The sequence below is a fragment of the Marmota flaviventris genome, chromosome 10, assembly GCF_047511675.1.
Source record: "Marmota flaviventris isolate mMarFla1 chromosome 10, mMarFla1.hap1, whole genome shotgun sequence".
NCBI classification, from domain to species: Eukaryota; Metazoa; Chordata; class Mammalia; order Rodentia; family Sciuridae; genus Marmota; species Marmota flaviventris.
In genome coordinates this window covers 19,470,800-19,489,326 of record NC_092507.1, presented here as the reverse complement: position 1 = coordinate 19,489,326, position 18,527 = coordinate 19,470,800, and the positions used below count along the sequence as shown (strand labels likewise).

The following is an 18,527-nucleotide window of genomic DNA, read 5'->3' as shown; positions in this document are numbered from 1 at the left end:
CATTGGCAGAGCCCCCCACCCCTCGCCCTGACACACTCACATTCCAGTCGATGGTGGAGTAGAAGACATGCCGCTTGATTTCCTCTGCCCCATCCGGTCCGGAGCCTGAAAGAGCCCACATAAAGGGTCTACCCCTGGATGGCGCAAACCCAGACAGCCCCTGCCTGCCAAGCAGCTGCATAGGGCTATGGGACCAGCTGCTGGAGAGGAGGAGGCGCTCACCCTGCCAGATGCACCCAGCCACTGCCCCAAGGCCTGAGGCCCATTCAGCATCTCGAACTTTCTGGAGCCTCTGATGATCAAGCTCCAGAGTACTTATTGAAGAGGAAGGTCCATAGAGATTAGGCAACTCTTCCCAGACCACCCAGTCAGGACAGAAGCTGGATTTATCCTGAGATCTCCTGAGGGCCCTTGACCCCTCCTGACACAGGTTCTATCTCTGTTCTTCTTAACCTCTTGTCACTTTCAACCATGAGACAGGCTGTCGTTTCATTCAATCCCAGGGACCTGATCTGGACTGGATCTCACAAACTGGGTCATGTTCCAGGTGATCTCAGGAGTGAGGAACCCTAAATACACTGAACACTCACTCCCCACCAGGCACAGACGTTTTTCATCCACAGGGCCCTGCTAGCTGGCCTGGGACCACCATCCCCACTAAGACAAGGAATCTGGGGCTCAGAGAGGTGAAGTCACCTGTCCGGGTCACATAACTCATAAATGGCACTCATTCACTCAACAAATATTTATGGAGGCCCCACTGTGTGTCAGCAGCGGGGACAGATGCAGCTGGGATGAGGACTGAGCGTCTTGCTCCTGAACTCACGTGCCTTCTCTTGGGCCAGCAGCCTTGGCGGAGAATCTGTGTGGGGGCCCTGTCCTTGTCCTCAGAGGGAGTGGGGATGACTCAGTTCCTGTCTCCCCCTACACACAGGTCACCCCCTCCAACACCACACATGGAGCCAGAAGGCAGGGTGGCCAGGGGCATTGTCTGCCCACACAAAGGACAAGGGGCCCCTTTCAGCCCCAGATGTGTCCCTGTGGCCTAGGCTGCAGCTGCACCCTGCTCCCTACCACCCCATGCCCTCCCCTGAGCTGGGGTTGCTTACCGAGCCGGTTGGCAGGATTCCGCTTGAATAGGGCCCGTAGCAGGCTCTGGGCTTCTGTGCTCAGAAACTGGGGCATGCCTAGCTTTGCCCTGAAATAGCCCCCAGGTCTCATCAGGGCTGAGCCTCGCCCCAGAAGCCACAGCTCCCCTCCCCCTATCTGTCCGGGTCTCATTCCCAACTTAGTCTAGACAAGCCAACCACTAACTCACCTGCCAAAGACTTCAAGGATCCCCCCCACGGGCCCTGATGCACAGAAAGGGGGCTGTGGAAAGTGTAATGTTTAACCCAGGAGAGTCCCATACATGCGGGCCTCAGAGGTAGGGACAGGGTAATCCTCTGGCCCTCCAAATGGGGTGGAACTTGGGGAGCCCTTCCAGTACCAGGGCAGGGCTGGAGCTTACTTCAAAATCAGGGTCATGGTTTCCTTCCGGTCCTTTCCCTGGAAGGGCAGGGAGCCCGTCAGCATCTCAAACTGCAGAGGACAAGGGTCCATTTAGGCTCCACCCATCTCATACACCAGCTGGCCTCCTCCTGCCCAGACCACCACACTCTAGCCTAGGATGCTTTTTTTGCTGCGCTGGGGACCGAACCCAGAGCCTTGCATATGCCAGACAAGCCCTCTACCACTGAGCTATATCTCCAGCCCTTTTTATTTATGTATCTAAAATTTTGAGACCAGGTCTCACTCAGTTTCCCAGGCTGGCCTTTAACTTGTGAGTCTCTTGCCTCAGCCAGGAGTAGCTGGGATTACAGGTGTGAACTGCACCTGGCTCCGTCCCAGGATTCTTGCTGGTCTGATGGACCTCTGAGCCCCGCTGCAGCAAAGACTGCCCCTTCCCTTTCCCCTCTGCCAACCCAGACCACTGGGAACCACAATGCTAGGGGGCCTGAGACCGAGAGACCCAGAGCCAGGTCAGGGGTGCCCCATGGGGGGTCCAGCCTGGTATCCATCCACCCAAGAAAGGAAACCGTGGCAGCATGTCAGATGAGGCCAGCTTGGCTGTGAGAGGACAGGGGAGAACCTTGGAGATGACCAAGCCCCTCACTGTATAGGGGGAAACTGAACCCATCCTGGACTGGATCTTTTTTTTTTTTTTTTTTTTGTACTGGGGATTGAACTCAAGGGCACTCAACTACTGAGCTGTATCCCCTGCCTTATTTTGTATTTTTTATTTTAGAGACAGGGTCTCAGTGAGTTGCTAAGTGCCTCACCATTGCAGAGGCTGGCTTTGAACTCGTGATCCTCCTGAGCCACTGAGATTATAGGTGTGTGCCACCACACATGGCTCTAGGCTGGATCTTTTACCCCTGCCTAGGTACTCACCATCAACACTCCGTAAGACCACCAATCTGCACTGTGAGTGTGGCCCTGGCGGTTGACGACCTCGGGGGCCATGTACTCTACCGTCCCACAGAAGGAGTAGGCCTTCTTCTCGTGGTCAATAGCCTCCTTGCTCAGGCCAAAGTCTGCAGCAAGGAGAGCACAGGACAACCCTTTAGGACCTCTGCCTTCCTCCTGCCACACTCTGCACACTCAACTCCCCTGCCCAGAAGCATGAGGGCATCGCCCCGTCACACTCATGAGAAAGCGAAGGCCCAGAGAGAGGTTAGGTGACCTCTCCAATCCCATGATTTCATCTTGAGGTGTTCCAAGTTTGGGGCCTGGGGTTTGACCCCTTCCAAATAATTGGCACTCCCTCCCTGGCCCTCAGCTGGGACCTATCAGGAATTCTTTCTACCCAAGTCCAGAGGCCTGAGAGGGCCAGTGCCCACCACTCACCAGTGAGTTTGATGTGGCCCTCCTCATCCAGAAGAATGCTGCAATAGAGACATGGGAGTCAGGGTCTACCAGAGGCCGGAACTGTGTGGGTTCTGGTGACACCACAAGGCAGTGGGTCTTTGGCTTGCCCAGAGGAGATGCCTCGCCCAGATCTATCTGATGAATGAGTGTTGGACTGGGTTGTGGCAATGCCAGGCAGGTGTGCTGCTGACCTCCTCCATCAATCCCTGCAAGAACTGTGTGCAGCAGGTTCTATTACGGTCCCATTTTGCTAATGGGGAAACTAAGGCTCAGGAAAGTTAAGTGACTCCCCACAGTCACAGAGCTGGTAGGTGATGGAGATAGGATTTGAATTCAGGTGTGCCTAGCTGTTTTTGAGATGGACTCTCACTATGTTGTCTAGGCTGGCCTCAAACTCCTGGGCTCAAGTGAACCTCCTTCCTGCCTGCCAAGTGGCGGGGACTATAGTTGTGTGCCACCATGCCCAGCTTGAGGTGTGCCTAATGCTAAAGCCAGATCCCATTCTACCCCATCACTTGCCTCTGGATCCCAAGTTATCGTTGGAAGGTACTGTATTTAGGTATTAAGGGAAATTCTAAAAATGGCCCCAATAAGGAATGCTCTTAATTACACTGGATTAACAAGAAAGTGGGGTGGGGGTGTGTGTACCTGCCTTGGTCACAGCAGCACTGGTGATTAGACAGCCCCTAACATGAGCCTGCTGCTGTCCCTTCCCCCTTCAGATAGCCCCAGAGACAGGGAAGTTCCTGGGAGAACCACACCCACCCCGTTGGTGTGGCCCTGTTCTAGAAGAGGCCTGGAGACTGTTTCTGAAGGGCAGGGCAGGGGGGGACTTCACTCACTTCTCAGGCTTGAGGTCTCTGTAAATGATGCCCAGGCTGTGCAGGTGGTCCAGGCCCAGAGCCAGCTCGGCCAGGTAAAACTTCACGTCCTCCTCTGTGAACATGACCTGCAACAGGCAGGCAGGAGCTGCAGCTGGAACCGCTTCTTCCTCAGGAATGGGGATGCTGAGTGGTCAGCAGCTTCCTGGTCCCAAGGGTCCACCCTGGGGACATAACCCAGCACCACAGACCTTTCTCTCTCTAAAGGGGTTTGAAGTATGAAATGACTAATATACAAATCACTCATTGTAGCATTGTTTGGAATCAGCAAAAGGCTGGAAACAGCCCACATGTCCAGGAGCCTGGAACAAACTGCCTGTCCCCTGCATAATGGAGCCTGTGCAGCCACCACCTAGAACAGGAGTTTCTCTGTGATCCGATAGGGAGCAATTGCGGAGGTAGACTGTCTTGAAAAAGGACAGGTACAGAACTGTGTACTCAGAATGGCGCTTTTTACATAAGAAGGTGGGAGGTGAGGGTTCAGATCGTGTATCTGGCTTGTTTGTAAAAGGAACATGGGAAGGTCAAACAGGAAACCAACAGAAGTGTTCATCTATGGAGGGGTGAAAGGGACTAGGTTAGGAGGAGGACTTCTCAATGAATAGTTTTCTTTTGAATCATGTATTACCTACTCAGACATTAAAATTATATTTTAAAAATGAAGTTTAGCTAGGCATGTGGCACACGCCTATAATCCCAGCCACTTGGGAGGCTAAAGCAGGAGGGATCACACGTTGGAAGGCAGCCTCAGCAACTTAGCGAGGCCCTGTCTCAAAATAAAAAGCAGGGATGTAGCTCAGGTGGGTTCAATCTCAAGTACAAAAAATAAAATAAAATTTGAATAAAAAATAAATTAATTAACTAAAATTAAAAGTTCAGTTTTCTTTAAAGGCTGAATTGCATTAATGGTCCCAATTTTTTATTTGGCTCAGATTATTTTGTATCCAAATCCCCTTGGATAACATGTGGGACAAGAATGCTAACGTTTCTAGCTTTCTGGGTGGAACTGAGCTTCTCCCATGCTCATGGCCTTGGCCAGTGCAGCCCTGAAAGAATGGAGTTGGAGAGGTGAGAGGTACACTCACCCCCCAAAACAGGGTGGCATCAAATCCAGGGCCTATTCATCCCCAGCCCATCTTGGGAGAAACTCTCAGCAGCTTTGCCAAGTATGACCTCTATGCCAGGACAGGTGACATCTCCTGCTAGGGGCTGCTGGGTAGGCCTGCGAAGTTCCAGGCCCAGGGCCACGTTGGAGGTGTTTTTCACAAGACCCTGAGACGGGAGGCCTGGTCATGCCCCCGGATCTATCCTGGGGCTGTCAGTGGGACATCAGCTCACCTCTTTTGAGAGCCGTGTGAAGAGGTCCCCACCACGCAGGAAGTCCAGAATGAGATAGAGCTTGCCCTCGGTCTGGAAGGCTGGGAAGAGGGGAAAGGCCATGGTGGTCAGCTGGGCCTTGTGACCTGCCCCTTGCGCCCTGGCTCCCGTGGTCTGCCAGGAGGGAGGTGGGACAAGGTACAGGAAAATGCAGCAGACCATAGGCATGGACCAGTGCTGGGTAGGAGATCAGGCAGGGTGTGCGGTCTCACCATAGTGCAGTTTCACCACAAATGGGTGGTTTACATCAGCCAGGATGTCTCTCTCCATCTTGGTTCGAACACGGTCACGCACTGGCCAGAGGAGAAAGGAGTCACTAAGAGTCTACACACCGAGCCACTCTCTTGGTTCCAACTAAGGGCTCTTTTCCACTTGTTCCTCCAGGCCTGAGCTCCCACGGTCCCTCACCTAGGGCTCTGGGGACACTCGATCTTGATTTCCTTCTTCCTTCCCAGGCTGCTCTGCTCCTCGGCTGGCTCTCTGCCCCCCGTTCCTCATGGCAATGCCCAGGGCTAGGCCATGGTACCCCACCAGTTCTCTGGCCTATCTCCCACCATGCTCCGTTGAGGGCCACCGAGCAACTGGTGTCCCTGTCTGTCCTATTTTTTGAGGTCTCCAGACTTTGCCTCTGTACCTCCCCGCAACACTCCTTTACCAGGCCCCTCTCCATCTGCCATCAAAATTCCCAAATTCTAGTCTGGGGTGTTGAGATTTGGTAACCTAGGGAGCTAGCTAGAGGGGTAGATTTTCTGGGTCTAAAATCCTGAAAAATCCTGATTGATTGCTCTGAGTGGGGCTTCTCCACATTTTTTTCCTTTTTCTTTCTTTTTTTTTTTTTTTTTGGTCCTAGAAGTCACATCTCCAGATCTTTTTATTTATTTTTTACATTTTTGAGATAGGGTGTCCTTAAGTTGCTGAGGGCCTCGTTAAATTTGCTGAGGCTGGCCTTGAACCTGACTTGAACCTGAGTTGCTGGGATTAAGACACGTACCACTGCCCCTAGCCACATGCTTTTCTTTTCCTTTGTTTTCAGGACCAGGGATTGTATCAAGGAGCACTTAACCACTGAACCATCTCCCTAACCCTTTTTAAAATATTTTGAGACTGGGCCTTGCTTAGTTGCTGAGGCTGGCTTTGAACTTGTGATCCTCTTGCCTCAGCCTCCTGAGCTGCTGGGATTATGGGCATAAGCCACGCACAGGCCTTTATTCTGCTTCAACTCTTTTAGTGCCCTCACTTTGACACAGCAGGGTCCGTGCCTCTGAGGTTAACTATTGCAGCCACAGTTTCCCAAATACACCTTACATTTCCAAACCACCTCAGGTAAACGGTCCCTCCTTCTTGGAGTGCCCATCCTCAGTCACCGGGGTCTGGAAAACTCCTAACTCATCCCTCCAGGCACATCTCACATAGCTACTCCTTAGGTGTCCCCCCAGCCCTCAACCTGCCCCCCTTTCAGGCTCCAGCTTTGACCATCGCCACACACAGGTCACAGCCCTGTACTGCGGGAGCATGAGGAGTCTCCCCCAAAACTGCCTTCACCCCACAGGCAGCCCTTCATGAGCCACACGGCCGATAACAACCTTAAGCTGTCACTCCTATTCTCCCCACCACACCCCCAGCCAGGGCTAGGCTTGGACTCCACCCTGCAGTCGCCACACTGGCTGCCACACCAGTCAGTGACAGCCGCCCCGCATCCTCTTCCAGCTGTCCTCAAACCACTTGAAACCTTGGAATTCTAGACTTTGGCTTGGGGCTCCCTTCCACACCTTTCTGCCACCTACCTCCATGGCTTCCTTGATTCACCCTCTTATGGGCCCAGTTGTCCCCGGTCTCCCCACCTCTTCTCTTAGGCCCTTCTCCACCCTGAGCTGAGAGCCAGAGACTCTTCCAACATCACGAAGCACCTCTGTTACCCAAGCACCTGTGCCTGAGCAACTTGATACTGATGAATTCTGGGGGATATGCCCCCACCCTGCCACAAGCAGGCTGCATTCAACCAAATACCACTCTAGACATGAGCCTTCAGCCAGCCACCTTCACTTGGCTTGGGAGGGGGGCCTGAGGGCAGGGGCGGCTGAGAGTAGGCCTATTTCTCCACCTTCGTGCTGGGTGCTCCTGAAGATGGAGCTGCCTCCCTCATCCCACCCAAGCCCCATGAGACCCTCTTACCTTTCAATGTTGCCTTCTTTAGCACCTTCATGGCATACAGGTGCCCACTGTCTGGCCGGGTGACCTTGCGCACTAGGAAGACCTGAGAGGGCAGAGGAGGAAAAGCCAGGGAGAAGCTGGAAGGGGGCTGAAGCCACCAGCTCTGTCCTATGCTGTCCTCTTGCTTCTCTGGGTCCCACACTGACCTTTTCCTGGGTACCCAGGTGACCTTTCACACTTGCCCTCAGAGCCTCTGGACCCCAAGGTGACCCTGACCCCCACCTCTGACGTAACCAATGCTGCCCTCCCAGACATGGGCTCATGACTCACTTTGCCAAAAGATCCCTGGCCCAGAACCTTGAGGAGCTCAAAATGGGATGGGTCGGCCTTCTCGGAGCCAGCCTTAACGTGGTGTGTGATGGAGATCTCCTTGAGGATGCCCTCATCCTGATGGAGGGAGAGAGTGGGTAGACCAGCAGTAGCACAGGGTATATCCCCAGCCAAGTCATTTCCCCCAGAATTCATCAAATCCAATAGGCCACCCCTGGTCAGGGAGCCTCAGGATCATCAATATAACAGGGTTCAAGGCTGGGCAGGTCAAACCACCAGGTGGTGCAAGCCCAGGAGAGTCGCTGCTCCTATCACTCCTGATGTTCTGGCCTGCTTAGGCTCAAAAAGGTGCCCAGGCCCAGCCAGGCTGGCCAGGCCAGGCCAGGCCAGGCCAGACCAAGCCAGGCCAGACCAAGCCAACCTGACTCAGGCTGAGGCGAAGGACCTGCCCCAGTCCGCCCTGTGGGGCTCCCCTCCCCCTGCTGTTTTGGTTTTGCCACAATAGGAAGTGGGGTTTGTTCTCATAATGGGGAGGCAGAGCTGGGCCTCTGTTCCTGAGATGAGGGGATCCTCTGGTTGAATGGACAGGGCTAAGACACACGGAGACCCAGAGTCATCCAGATATCCCCCTCAACCCAGTAAATGCCTGTGTGGGGCAGGTGGGAGTTAGGCCGGAGAATCTATGCCTTACTTGCCCGAACATCCCCCCCGACAAACCTCTAGGAACCCCTCATCAGGTCCTACTGTTCTATCAGCTGGTCTTGCCCTGAAGCTCCAAAAAGCCTCAACAATTCCCCAAGAAGCAAGTCTAGGCAGGGCTGGTCCCCCAGAAGGGACGGACCTGGGCCAGAGGAGTCCAAAGTAGCTTAAGCCAAACCAGCTGCCTGGGCACCTGTTCCAAGGGCCACAACCAGGCCAGGACTAGATATCCGGACACACTTACCAAGTCCCGCTGGGGACCAGAGCCAGGGCCATGGGCAGGCAGAGAGGTCTGGCCGATCCTGGGCCGCTGCTTCCTGGGCAGCCAGGGGAGCAGGGCCCAGAGCCGCAATCGGGGCGGCTTGGGATCCTGCTCCATCCGCCCAGCAGGGCCACAGCACCATGGCAGGGACAAGCAGCCTCCGGGGCTGCTGCAGAGGTGGTCGGCCCCAAGGCGGATGTGCAGGATGAGGGCGCAGGGGCTGGGCCGGCCCAGGGCAGCCAATCATTCGGGGCCTGTGGTTTCCCAGCCCAGGGCCTCCACCCTCCCCATGTTCCCTCTCTTCCCCTCTCCCCAGTGCCTGAGGGCTGCCCTCTGGCCCTCCTTGATATTCCCTGAATGCCCACAAAGGGAAAGCCCCATGCCAACACAGCTGCTGAAGCAAAAGGTACCCAACAGGCACAGTCAGACACCTAACGTGTACAGGCAGATAAAGAGACACCCAACAGGTGGAGACAGATAAAGACTGGCATCCAACAGGCAGGGGCAGGAAGGCGCACAGGCTCAGCAGGCAGGGATGTGTTGAGGACACACACCCAACAGGCAGAGACAGGAGGGAGTCATGTACCTATCAGGCAGAGGCAAGAGGAACTCATATCTAACAGAGGTGGAGAGACTAGCATCCAACATGCAGAGGCAAAAGGGGACACAGACCCAAAAGACAGAAGGGAACACAAACATGTGGCACCCAACATGTGGCATGTACCCAACTGAAGAGGTACTTATCACACAGAGAACAGAGACAGGAACTCACACATACAGACAGGTTGCACAGCAGAGAAGCATCCATCACGAGGCCCACACAGACTGACAGATACCCAGGGCAGACTCAGGCAGGCAGCAAGGCAGGATCCCCAAAAGATTAAGGGCAGAGCTGTGGGTTCTTGATGGTGTGCCTGGGGGTGGGAAAAGGGATGAGAGGATACAACCTACAGGGCCCAGCACTCAGGAGAGCAGCCCAGCATCTGTGTCAGACAATCTCTGAGGTATTCCATTTCCCTAGGGTTTTTTTTTTAGTTGTTGATGGACCTTTATTTTATTTATTCATATGTGGTGCCTCACACATGCTAGGCAAGCGCTCTGCCATCAAGTCCACAAACCATCCAACCTAGTTTTTTTCCTCATATTCCAGGGCCTGAGAGAGACCCATGACTAAGGTAGTGGCCAAGAGGGCCATCTCCTGAGTAGAATCTGATAGCTTTGACTCCCATCCAAAGATCCCAAATACCCCTTTTTCAGGAATATGAAGTTGAGGCCCAGAGGAGAGTAACTCCCAGGTTCAGAGCAAAGCAGTGGCAGAGCCAGCATGGACCCAACCCTCCTCTGGCTCCTGCCTGGCCTGGGGTCCACAGCCCCCAGTACCAGCAAAGGGCGGGCAGGTAAGTCGGTCAGAGCTGCTCCCTGCCCACTCTCACCTTCAGACCTAGGGCCAGTCTGAGACTTCCCGCTCCAGGTCTTGACCCTCAGACTCAACCCTATCTTTGGCAGACTGTACCTGATGGACAAAGGAGTTGGTGTAACAACCCCTCCACCCCCCACCTCCACAAAAAGAAGCCGCATGCTAATCAGGCCCCTGAGCATAACCTTCTGCTGGGACAGGCAGAAAGCCTAGCTCAGGGAGGGGCTGAGATGGGCCAAGACCACACAGCAATCCCTGGCCACCCACCCTGAGACCTGCGCCTCTACCTTGCCAGGCTGTCTCCGACAGAGAACACTCCCTGGGGACAGAGGCAGCCACCCGGAAACCCCAAGGGACAGAGCCATCCCCAAACTTACTCCTTGCTCAAAGACATGGTGACAGATACTACTGGAGGCAGGCCACCCTTCTGCTCACCTTCCTGGGACAGGAGACCAGGTCTCTCTCAACCCTGGGGAAATCTGCTGGGGTCTGCATGGTGGGGCTCCAGCAGTGGCCAGAGGGCCCCGCTACTCCTCTTACTTCTGCTTTTTTTTTAGTGTTCTTGGCCCAGAAGGCAGGGTCCCTGGCCCCCCTCCTTCTCACTTCCCCCTTGGTAAGGAGGAGGGACAGCAGTTAGGTCAGGAGCCTCTGCTGAGGAGAGGCTACTGCAGACCCCAAGCTTATAACCCAGGGACAGCCCAAGGGTATGTCCCTCCCTGTCTCCTCTGACCCTAATGAGGGCAACAGGGTCACAGACAGAAGTCACAAGGCAATGAGGTGGTGACACAGTGGGCTCCCAGTACCCACAAACATGCACCTGGAGGCCTCCAAGAGCACGCTGGACAGCAGTTGGAAAGGCTGGAGCCCGACTGCCCAGCAGACAGTGTAGGCACTGGCTTGCCCCAGCTGTGGCCACCCAGAACAGCAGCCCACAGAACAGATACCACCATGCCTGGCCCTGCCCCATCAGGTGCCCTGAAGACGCCTGCCAGTCCTAGGCCCTGGGATGGGCAAGAAGACTCCAGCCAGGACCTCACAGAGGGCTACGAGGAGGAGTGGGCCTCCGAGGCTGGAGGTGGAGTGGGCCCAGCCCCTTCCCATGTGGCTTCACCTCATCCTCACACCAGTACACCCACAGGAACTGACAGATACACTCAGTGATGATCGGAAACCCTCTCCACAGCCATCCCCTGCAGAGAAACACGCTCCCCCGCCCTCGGGCGGACTTCCCCTTCCCCATGCTCGCTGGGCCTCTGATAACAAACAGTCTGCGGTGATGGCCTACAGGCTTGTGAAAGATCTTCCCTTAGAGGCCCTGTTGCTTCCTCAGGCAGGGCAGCCTGGACACCCAGAGTCCCCTGGTCTAATGTCAGTGCCAATTCAGGGCCCCCAACTCCCTTCAACCCTCAGAAGCAGGGAAAGCACTTCTGTGGCTATGGGGTACCAGAAGGGGCAAGAGGAAGGAAACAGTCTCGGCACTGCCTCTGCTGAAGGGTGTGGGGGGCCTAAGGCCGCTGGTGGCGGAGGAAGGGCCAGCCACCAGCCCATACCCCTGGGTTTCTGCCTTGTCTCCGCTGTACACACTTCCTCTTTATTTACTTCCTCCCACAGGGCAGCTGGGAGAGAAGGGGAGAGCGCACAGGCGGATCCCTAGTCCATAAGGTCTTCATGCTTGGCCTCCCTCTACTATGGTCAAGCCCACCTGATAATCCCCGCCCTAACAGACACCAGCAGTTCTTCCTCCACTGGCAGGGATCTGCAGGGCCTCCCAGGTGCTCCCCTTTCTAGTGGGGCAGATGTCTCCAGCTCTGTCTAACAGCATGCCTCTGGACAGGTGAGAGGGCCCCCAGTTCCCAGGCACCGGACTTGGGGTCAATGATAATGAGAACTGAGACTCCTGTCCCTGAGCATTCAGGTCCCCTGCCCATTCTATCTTTCAACTTTTGCTGATGTGAATTCCACCAAACGTATGCTTGGCACTGGGGTTAAGAGCCCATGTCTCAGTTCCATTTTAGAGATGAGAAAACTAGACTACGAGAGAAAGTGACTTGCTCAAGGTCACATGGCTAGCAAGGCCAAGAAGTAAGAGTGAAACCAAAGCCTGACTGCTTCCAAAGCCTGTGCTCTTAACCTCTCACCACAGCCCCTCTTGTAAGGCCAAACTGCCTACCCAACTGTGGAGGTCCCTGATAGTTCCTGGCCCCTGCTCTGTTCAGGCAGGAACCAGACACTAGAAGGCAGCAGATGCTAAGGCAACCCAGGCCTTGACCTCTGGCAGCTCAGAAAAGAAATAAGATAACAAAACACAATTACCCTGCCCCAGAGCTGCAGTCAAGGTGCTGTGGACGCCCAGAGCCAAGGGCGGGGTCTGGGTAGATCTTCTAGAGACAGGACAGTGTAGTTGGGTACAGAGAAAGATTGTTGACCAGGCAGAAAGCAGGGTGTGGAGGGGAGACAGCCCTGGTAGAGAAGGAACTGGCTCCTCACTAGCTAGGTGCTCCCAGGCAAATCTCTTTCTTTCCCTATCTGAACCTCGGTTTCCTCCTCTGTAAAATGAAGTTTCAAATTACACATTCCATGCTCAGAAGGTTATTTCTAGAAGGTTGTTTGTAGAAGCAAAATGAGCCGTGGAGACAAAGAGACATTTTAAACAGAAGTTCTCCCTGGTTTAGTTGATCTGACTGCCGCAGAATCTCCGCTGGGCAAGAAGAAGGGGCAGAATCCAGGCACTGGCCCCAGTGCTGAGCGGGTGGGCTGACCTGCTGTGGCTGGTCCAAGGGAAGTTCCTCCCAACACCTGAGGGTGCCCAAGGCTCCCCAAAGTCCACAGTCACATCCTGCCTAAGCTCTGGCCAGGGGCGCATGAGGGATCCGGAGGGATCAGGGTTTCATAAACAGGAAGAGAGGAGGGGAGGGGGGAGACATTCAGTTCTCAAAATAGCAGGGCAGGCACTTCAAAGGGGTCCAGCTCCGGAGATGGCCAGAGGAGAGGGCCTGGGGTGCCCAGTCCATGCCCAGGAAGGGAGGGAAGGAGAGTGGGAACCCTGTGTGCCTGAAGATACCAGGTGTACCCAGGTGCTGAAGAGATCCAGGGAGTACACGCTCTGCACCAGCTATTTACACCCTCACTGCTAAAACCCAAATTCCCCTCTGCCTGAAATAAACAAAATAAGCAAGCATTAGACACCAATATTATTCTAGAAACATTGTTGGATACTTTTTTTTTTTTAATATTTATTTTTTAGTTATCAGTGGACACAACATCTTTGTTTGTATGTGGTGCTGAGGATCGAACCCGGACCGCACGCATGCCAGGCAAGTGCGCTACCGCTTGAGCCACATCCCCATCCCAGTTGGATACCTTAATTTATACATATCACATTTCCTCTTCCAGGTGGCCCTGAGAGGTAAGCTCCACATTGCTTCTATTGGAAAAGATCCAAGCCTTGCAGGAGCAAGTTACTTTGTCCCAGGTCACAAGGCAAATGGAGACACGGGGGCAGGAATCTGAACTCAGAATCTCTGACTTCCAAGTCCCCTCCCCTGCTTCTTCTCCATTTGGAAGGCCCTGCTGCTCAGATCCTGCCGTCCAAAGCCTGGCCAAATGCTAGCTCTGCAGGGAAGTGGCCAGGTGCCCAAGAGTCCACCCAATTCTTCTTCCTCTGCCACACATAGCAGTGACCATCTGTCTGGTACACTCTCAGCCCTAAGCTCAGAGGCCACCAACTGGGGCTACGATGTGCTCATCACATCTTGCCACCAAGAGAAAAATGGGCACCTGGAAGGTGGTATATGTCTCTAGTGGACATGGAATGGAGGTTGTGTATGCCCACAACCGTGTTCCTGCTGCACCCTAGCACCCACCACACAGTTCTCCTGTTTCCATCCTCCCTCCAAGACCAGGAGCTCCCTGAGGCTGGGGGATGTTGACTTCACTTTGGGGTCTCCCAGTGTCATAACAAGGTACACTAAATTTCTGATGAAGGATAAACTGGCCCATTGCCAGTTCCTTCTACTGCACAGTGATGAGGGACTGATCACAGGTTGAGCGCCCCCTGGTGTAGTAAGCCTGGAAGTGGGCAGTGGGATACTGGTGGCTGGAACAAGAGATGGATATGTAGACACCCAGGGATGGTGGCATTGGGGTCAGATACCCGGTGCTCCTCCTCTTTAGCAGAAATCACAGGATGGGGAGATGGGGAGCCAGTAGAGGTTACCTGCCTGGGAAACCTCCTCCTTCCTCTCAATCAGCCTCTCTGACTTTTGTACTAGGGATTTAACCCAGGGGTGCTCTACCATTGAGCTACACCTCCAGCCATTTTCACTTTTTAATTCTAAGACAGGGTCTCACTCAGTTACCCAGGTTTGCCTTGAACTTGTGATTTTCCTGCCTCAGCCTCCTAAGTTACTGGGATTCCAAGTATGCACCACCAAGCCTACCCTTCCAATTCTTGGGGTGAGAAGCTGCATTCACCACAAGCTCCTCAAAGACTGCAAAATCCCCTGCAACCAAGAAACTCAGCCCCAAGGTCTGAACTTCTGGCTCTCCACCAGGACCTACAGCCCTTTTATTTTATTTTAGGTAATTAGGAGTAGCTACTCTGTGGGAGAGGCATCTCCAGACCAAGGGGTGGGGGCTGGAGTGGTGGCTCAGTGGCAGATCACTTGTCAAGCACATGTGAGGCGCTGGGTTCGATCCTCAGTACCACATAAAAATAAGTAAATAAAATATGTCCATCTACAGTAAAAAAAAAAAAAAAAAATCATTTAAAAATGATAAACCAAGGAGCCCAGACCATACTGCTCACTGGCCTCTCTGCTGGCTGTTGTCACAGTAACCAACAGTGGAGGGGGTGGGAACCTCCTTCTCTCATCCTGCCCCACCCCACCAGCTCAAATACCTTATCTTAGGAAGCTGAGTCAAGGTAAACACCCGGACCAACCCCAACTCCATCTCAAAGGTCAAGCCTATAGTAGATGGGCAGACCCAGGCCAGGAAGGTGGGGCTTCTCACAGGAAGTGGAGCTGAGCAACACTCAAGGCATTCACACCAAGGGTGCTGATGCCCCCTGGGGGGGACCAGGTAGTCACCACCCCATTTGTCCTCCACATCACTCCTGTGAGAAAGGTACTATTTTTCCCAACTTACGGACTCCCACACTGAGACTCAAGAGAGGAGCTTCTGGGCAAATGGTGGGGGATACACTGAGACTAGAATCCAGGTTTGCCCATGTTCTGCCCCAGCCCAGGGGGCTTCCAAAATCACTCCACAGCTGCCTCCCTTGACCCAGAGCTACCTATGAGTTGGGTATGGTCCTTCCCACTACAGAGATAGCCAAGGCCCAAAGGGAACAAGGGACCTACCCAAGGTTACACAACAGGAACCAGCCTCTGGCAGTTCTGGCAATACAAGAACCAGGAGCAGGGTCTAAGGAGCTCTGGAAGGAGCCGGGAAGCAGAGACAGCAGGGGAGAGGAAATGGGCCTCAGCCAGGTGGGAGCCAGAGGAGCCACTCCCCCAGGCCCAAGAGATCAGCACAGTGTCTGAGCCTCTCCCATCACTGTGTAGGCTCTCTCCTTAGAGTGACCCAAATTCCCTAAGTAAATAAATCCAGGAAGTGCCCTGGCCAGGGTGACAGGTAGCCAGAGTCCCAGGCTGGATCCTGCTCCTAGCCTTTCTGGGCTGCGACCCCCTCATGTCACAGGGAGGTTGGAACAAGTGAGTTCTATGCCCAGGGCTGCTTGAGGATTAGGAGGGATGAGAGAAGGAAGGCTGAACTGGGCAGAGGGGCGAGGACAGGGCCCTCCTCTCAGGTGGAGCAAGGGCAGGCCTCTCTCCCCAGAGCCACACAAACAGAACTCCCACAGTCCCTAGCCCAGGCCACGGGCCCTGGTCCTCACCTTGGACAGCTGAAGTCCAGCTTCTTCCCCTGAGGCCTGTCCATTCTGGAAAAAAGAAGGGAGACGGGGAGGCATTGTGAGAACTCACCTGAGTGGAGGAAGAGGCGCCTCATCCTTGGTGGTCCCAAGAGTCAGGGAGGCCATGGAGAGGTGTAGGAGTTATGGGTGGGTCCCCTCGACCTGTGCTTCCGCAGTGAGGACACAGGAACCAAGTCCTCTGTCAACAGTCCCTCACGACCCTGGCAGAACAATCTCAGGGGCTGCATGCCTTCCCCTGCTCTCCACCTAACAAACACCTCATCTTCCAAGACTCAGCTCCCAGGGAGAAGGAAGAGGCCTGTGTGGCCCGGGCTCTGCCAAGAGAGACTGCAACCAGCGGCGAGAGGTCTCAGTTTCCCAATCTGTAGTGTGGGGTTGGTTACGCAGATCTCCAGAGTTGCCGCCAGGGTGGAAAGAGACAAAGTCTGGGCAAGTGTCCAGCCCAGAGGTGGCAACTGGGACCCCTCCCTCCTCATCAGGCAGAGTGATGGCTGCCTCCCCCATCCCCCTGCATTCCTTCACTGTACCACTTGTCACACTGAAGGGACTGTTTACTCCAGGGCCTGCCCTTCCTAATAAACGGGGAGTCCAGAGAGGGCAGAGAGGAGATCTTGGTGACAACAGCTGCTCCTCCGAGCTCCTGCCACATGCCAGGCTGGGCTCAGTGCCTCACACCTGTGGCTCCATTTAATCCTCACCACAGCCCCAGGAGGTAGGTCCTGGCCCCACTAGCAGAAGAGGAAATTGAGGCTCAAGTGGGGGTTAATGATGGCACCTAAGGTCACACCACTGAAAAGCAAGGATTCCAAATCTTGTCCAAAATCCAAGAGGTACTCAGAGAAGTCTGTTGCAGAGACTCCCCTCACTCCCAAGGCAGCTATCGGTGGGAAACCTGAAGTCCACCCTGGGCAGCGCTGGCTTTTCTAGATTTCACCCTCACACGGGGCACACTGGGGTGTACCAAACCAGGCCATCTGTTTACTGTGTGAGGTGAGCTGGGGAACACTACCTTCCTGGGCCTGAAGGAACTGTCCTCAGCCCTCCTGGCATGGCGAGTGCTGTGAGGCAGGCGGTAGGATCCCAGTAGCTAGGAAGACTTGGCCTAGGGCAGGGCAGGACTTTGGAGCCTGGAGCTGGGTCCACAGGGCAGCTGTGGCCTTGCTTGGCAGCAGCAGTCACAGCTGTGCTTTGCCCATTACATAACCTCCCTGCCCTGGAGCAGTACCCCTTGCAGCTCCTAGGACATCCTTCCTCCCCTGAGCTCCTTTAATGCCCCTAAATCCTCCCCAGGGCCAAGTGTTCTGGTCCCTACACATATACCCCATCACCTCCCAGCAGCCTAGGGAGAAGGGACAGGTTGATCAGAACCCAGGGCATAGAGTGGGGCAGGCTTGCATTTGTAGGCTGGGTTCCAACTCACCCAGCATTCTAGACTCTTCTTTTTGTTTGTTTGTTTCCGCACCCTCCCTGAGTTGCCCTGTCCCTCCCCAGGTCTGCCTTTCCAGTCTTGACACAGGAATCATCCCACAGATGATCACAACTGCTTACCCACCAGCCCCCTGCCTGGCCCGCTCCACTCTGAACCTTTATCATCCCCAAAATCAAGGGTGACCTTTTCACTTAACACAGTCACCCAATATTTACTGAGACTCTTCAATGGACCAGGCCTCAAATATTTCTGTGACAGAGAATAAAGACTTCGTTGCCTGGAGAATAAAAATTCATGCTTCTTCGCGTGAAATTCAAAGTCATCATCTCCAACTGTCCATACAATGATTAAAAATGTGGGTTCTGCCAGGAGCAGTGGCCCACACCTGTAACCCCAGCTGCTCAGGAGGCTGAGGCAGGAGGATCACAAGTTCAAAGCCAGCCTCAGCAAAAGTGAAGTGCTGAGCAACTCAGTGAGACCCTGTCTCTAAATAAAATACAAAGAAGGGCTGGGGAAGTGGCTCACTGGTTGAGTGGCCCTGAGTTCAATCCCCAGTACAAAAAAAAAAAAAAAAAATGTGTGATCCCAGCGGCTCAGAGGCAGGAGGATCAGCCTCAGCAATTTAGTGAAGTCCTAAGTAACTCAGTGAGACCCTGTCTCTAAATGAAAAATATGCAAAAAAGGTCTGTCATAAAGAATAGACAAAATAAAGGCATTCTGTCCATCTACAATTACAAAAAAAAAAAAGAATATGGGTTCTACCCACAGAATGGGAGAAAATCTTTGCTAGGTATTCTTCTAACTGAATATATGTATGTATGTATGTGTGTGTGTATATATATATATATATTATATATATAATATATCAAAAAACTTCACACCAAAAACCAAATAACCCAATTAATAAATGGGCAAATGAATTAAACAGACACTTCTCAAAAGAAGAAATATAAATGGTCAACAAATATATATAAAAAATTGCATTTCCTTAATTGCTAACAGCATTAGCAATTAAGAAAATGCAAATCAAAACTAAAATGAGATTTCATCTCACACCAGCCAGAAAGGCAGCCATCAAGATTACAAATAATAAATGCTGGAGAGGATGTGGAGAAAAGAAACATTCAACACTG

General features: G+C 53.6%; 1 protein-coding gene across 5 annotated transcripts in view; it reads right to left on the bottom strand.

Moving 5' to 3' along the window:
* Positions 1 to 18,527, bottom strand: part of Rps6ka1 (ribosomal protein S6 kinase A1) — a 41,445-nt gene that overhangs the window by 17,181 nt on the left and 5,737 nt on the right. The window contains exons 2-12 of one of the 5 annotated variants that reach the window (XM_027937131.2): positions 15,927 to 15,971; positions 7,650 to 7,766; positions 7,341 to 7,422; positions 5,381 to 5,461; positions 5,130 to 5,209; positions 3,753 to 3,859; positions 2,890 to 2,927; positions 2,434 to 2,576; positions 1,511 to 1,581; positions 1,110 to 1,198; positions 41 to 105 (exon numbers count right to left, since the gene is read on the bottom strand). In XM_027937131.2, coding sequence (XP_027792932.1) covers positions 41 to 105; positions 1,110 to 1,198; positions 1,511 to 1,581; positions 2,434 to 2,576; positions 2,890 to 2,927; positions 3,753 to 3,859; positions 5,130 to 5,209; positions 5,381 to 5,461; positions 7,341 to 7,422; positions 7,650 to 7,766; positions 15,927 to 15,971 — 918 coding nt within the window. Of the gene's footprint in view, positions 1 to 40; positions 106 to 1,109; positions 1,199 to 1,510; positions 1,582 to 2,433; positions 2,577 to 2,889; positions 2,928 to 3,752; positions 3,860 to 5,129; positions 5,210 to 5,380; positions 5,462 to 7,340; positions 7,423 to 7,649; positions 7,767 to 8,592; positions 8,811 to 10,043; positions 10,124 to 10,404; positions 10,570 to 15,926; positions 15,972 to 18,527 lie in introns of those variants that run through there. The other 4 variants (XM_027937132.2, XM_027937134.2, XM_027937135.2 and 1 more) reach the window with 4 other exon arrangements.